The 3867-nt window shown below is 42.2% G+C and overlaps 1 protein-coding gene across 1 annotated transcript; it reads right to left on the reverse strand.

The window, feature by feature from the left end:
• Positions 1 to 495: 495 nt before the first annotated feature.
• On the reverse strand, positions 496 to 2516 carry LOC106320973. Its single transcript, XM_013759308.1, has 6 exons — positions 2282 to 2516; positions 1732 to 2197; positions 1525 to 1653; positions 1304 to 1428; positions 967 to 1199; positions 496 to 882 (listed from the first exon to the last, which is right to left on the reverse strand). Exons 1-6 carry the CDS (start codon positions 2514 to 2516, stop codon positions 496 to 498), a joined length of 1575 nt encoding a protein of 524 aa, XP_013614762.1.
• Positions 2517 to 3867: the final 1351 nt, after the last annotated feature.

The following is a 3867-nucleotide window of genomic DNA, read 5'->3' on the forward strand; positions in this document are numbered from 1 at the left end:
GCAGCATGGTGAATCTCATGTGTAAGCTCCTCATTCTGATCTTCACCATCAATCCCCTTGTGAGAATCCAGCATCTTCACATAGGCATCACTTTCCTTGTTCTCAACCACTTGGACCTCTCTTTCAATTGTCAAAGCATGATGTAGAAGGTCTTCAAGTGCCAATTCCTCTAGAAGCTCATCAGCTAGAGCATCCATTTCATCTATGTAGAAAACTTGGTTCTGGATGGTTGGCCTCTTCATCACTTCATTGATGTCAAAGTGGAGGATGTTCCCTTTTCCAGGATGAAGATCAATCTCCCCTTCTCTGACATTCACAATAGCTCCTGCTATGGCTAAGAATGGTCTTCCAAGAATCAAAGGGTCTTTGGCTTCCTCACCCATCTCCAACACAACAAAATCAGTAAGGATCTCAAAGTTACCAACCATCACGGGAAGGTCTTCTAGGATACCAACAGGAATCTTCACTGATCTATCAGCCAACACCAAAGAGAGTCTACACTTCTTGTTGAGTAAATCCAAGCTTCTTTGCAATAGACAAAGGCATCAAACTAACACTAGCTCCAAGATCGCATAGACACCGCTCAAACACCATGGGTCCTAGAGCACAAGGTAAGGTGAAACATCTTGGATCCTCTAGCTTCCTTGGAACATCTAACCTCTGGATAATGCCGCTGCACTCGTGGGTAAGGATCATCATGCCCTCCATCTCTTTCTTCTTTGCAGCCACAGCATCTTTCAAGAATTTACTGTACTGAGGGACCAACATAAAAGCATCAATGATGGGCATTGTGACCTGAACTTCACTCATTTGTTTCTCAAAGAGTGCTTTGTACTTCTCTAATAGCTGTCTTTTGAATCTTCCAGGGAATGGTAGCTTTGGCTAATAGGGAGGTGGAACAAAAGAGGATTCCTTTGTTGGAGTAGTAATTTCACCGTGTTTCACTGTCCTCTTCTCTTCTCCAACCTTTCCTTTGCCCTTAGCTTCAACAATCTTTTCCAGAATGTCTTCATCAACCTTCTCATCTACAATCACTACTTCATCATCAATGTTGATGGCTACGTCCCCACCTTGTTTCTCACCATCCGTGGTGAGAACTCTTGGAGGCAACTCTCTACCACTCCGTAGGGTGATGCCTTCATTGTTTCCTTGGGGTTTTGCTCTGGCTTTCCAGGTAATGATCCTTGTTGGCGACTTGGCTGAGAGTTCATAGAAGCAAACTGGTTCTCCAAATTTCGGATCTTGTTGTTGAGCTCATTGTAGCTTCCATCAATCTTGGAGTGAATGTTCTTGAACTCATAGCCTATTGTTTTCTCATTCTTTGCCTGAAAGTTCAAGAGTTTCTTGAACATTGCATCCACACTTGTATCTGAAGCTGGAGCTTGTGAAGAACTTCCTTGAGCTTGAGTAGACTGATTGTCGTGATTGCTGAAACCAAGAGGGATGTTTTGCCTAGGCTGATAGCTCCCTTGCTGAGTGTTTTGCTTTGGCTGGTATCATCCTTGCTGGTTGTTAGAGTAAGACCTTTGCTGGTAGTTGTTGTACTGAAAGTTAGGTTCCTTCATGTACCAAGTACCATTGTTGTTGATGAAGCATAGCTCTTCTTGGCCTTCCAAACCATCAACCTCATTGACCTTAGGAGGAACCTCTTGACTAGGACCACCCACAAAGTTCATCTGCTCCTGTTTAGCTTGGTTGGAAAGAAGCAAATCCATCTTCTCTTGCAAGGACTTGATCTCTTTCTTTGTCTCCTGATCATCACTTCTGTTGACCCTATCATGCTCCTCACTGTAGACTGAGTCACTCTTGGCCATGTTCTCTACCAGTTCCTCTGCCTCTTCATCAGTTCTCCCCAAGAAGAAATCATTGCTGGCAGTATCAAGCATGTTTTTGTACTGTGGTAGAGCTCCTCTATAGAAGGTGCTAAGCGAACTCTCCTTGCTGAAACCATGATGAGGGCATTGAGAACAGTAGCCCTTGAACCTTTCCCATGCTTCACTGAAGCTCTCTAGACCCTTCTGTTGAAACCCAGAGATTTCATTCCTGATCTTAGCTGTTCTTGAAGTAGAGAAGAACTTGTCTAGGAAATCTCTCTTACACTCTTCCCAAGTAGTGACAGTGTCACTTGGGAGAGTCTTCTCCCACTGGTGTGCCTTGTCTCCCAAAGAGAAAGGGAACAGCTTCAACTTGAAAGCATCTTCAGAAACACCATTTGTCGTGGACAAGCCACAATATTTATCAAACTTGTACAAGTGATCAAAAGGGTCTATAGCAGCAAGGCCATGATACTTGTTGTTCTCTATGGTGTTGAGCAGCCCTGGCTTGATCTCAAAGTTGTTGTTCTCCAGTGGTGGCGCTCTGATTCCCAACCTATGACCATTAATGTGAGATTGATCATAGGCTCCAATGGCACGAGCTTGGCGCGGTGGATGTTGTGGCTGGCGATGTGGTCTAAGGTGATCAGCTCTTGGATCAATGCCCCCTAGGGCATCACCATCTTGAGGCAGATTCTCCATATCAAACCCCAACCTTTGCAAGTGAGCCTGTTCCTCTACTTCTCTTCTCTGTCTTGCAATCTCCCTCTCAAGTGCTCTAATGTCTTCCACTCGTGGAACTAGGTTTGTTGCACCTCTGCTTCTTGTGATCATACACCTGAAATGCAAAGGGAGAAGAAGAAGGAGAAGCAATAACACAATTAAACAAAAATTGACTTAGTCTCAAGCAAGTGACTAAATCTCAATGTCACAATCAACTTAGAATTTGGCAACGGCGCCAATTTGATGTTAAGAGTTTTCAAGGCTCTTAATCAAATGTTATAGAATAAAGGATGTCAAACCAGTTCTAAGTGATTCTAAAGCAAAGGGAATGCAAAACAACGCTTAATTTAAATGCTATCAATTGGTGAGATGATTTTTGAACTAGAATACTACTAAAATGCAATAAAGAACAAAGCTTTCCTTTCTTATGAAATGGAAGAACTCATGGGCTAAGGGAATTGACCTTGGGTGATCAAGTTTCAATCTAAAGGTGGTACCTTTCAATCAATCTATCAACCTTAGACCTAGACACAATCCTAAACAAACTCTATCTCTAGATGAATGCTCATTCACTAAGATAACTCAAGCATCAATTTTCTTTGGTTGAATATTATCTAAGCAATCATTAATTTCAAGTCCATTAGCCATCTTAACACCTTTAACATCAAATCTCTTTGGTAAAGAATGTTAAAAGCTTAGAAGAGTTGGTTCAGGCATTTCATCAAACATCTTTCGGGTATGAAATGCCTAGAGCTCAACTTTAGAGAGGCCAGCTCTAAAATTGCAATAAAGCACTCTATTAGCAAGGAACAAGATGGATCTATACTAAAACACCTTAGATCTAGCTTAATCACCCTTAGTCTCCCTAACCCATGTATCCAACGATGACTACTCACTAATCTTCATGATAAACCCAAGAATCAATGATGATTTGGTGTTAATCATGATTGGTGATTAATATAACTAAGCAATCACACAAGATAATGATCAAGATTAGATCTTTTACCTAAAGATTCTTTGTGATTAGATAGAAAAAAAAAGATTTCTTCTAACATTAGGTTTAGAAAGTATTTATATGACTTCTAAAACCTAATGAGCTCGGTCAACAACCTGAAATGCCCAAATAAAACATAATTTATCGATCAGAAGAAAATACACGCCACGGGTACAGCAGGTCGCTCCGCCAGTTCGCTCCCCATTTGGAGTGGGTTAGTCACCTCGCTCCGCAACGTCTCTCCAATATGTTTCCTTCACGTCTTCAAATCGCGCGCGGGTCCATGACATCGCTCCACCAGGTCGCTCCACATCTGGAGCGGGTTAATAACCCCGC

This window comes from Brassica oleracea, unplaced genomic scaffold, assembly GCF_000695525.1.
Source record: "Brassica oleracea var. oleracea cultivar TO1000 unplaced genomic scaffold, BOL UnpScaffold01157, whole genome shotgun sequence".
NCBI lineage: Eukaryota > Viridiplantae > Streptophyta > Magnoliopsida > Brassicales > Brassicaceae > Brassica > Brassica oleracea.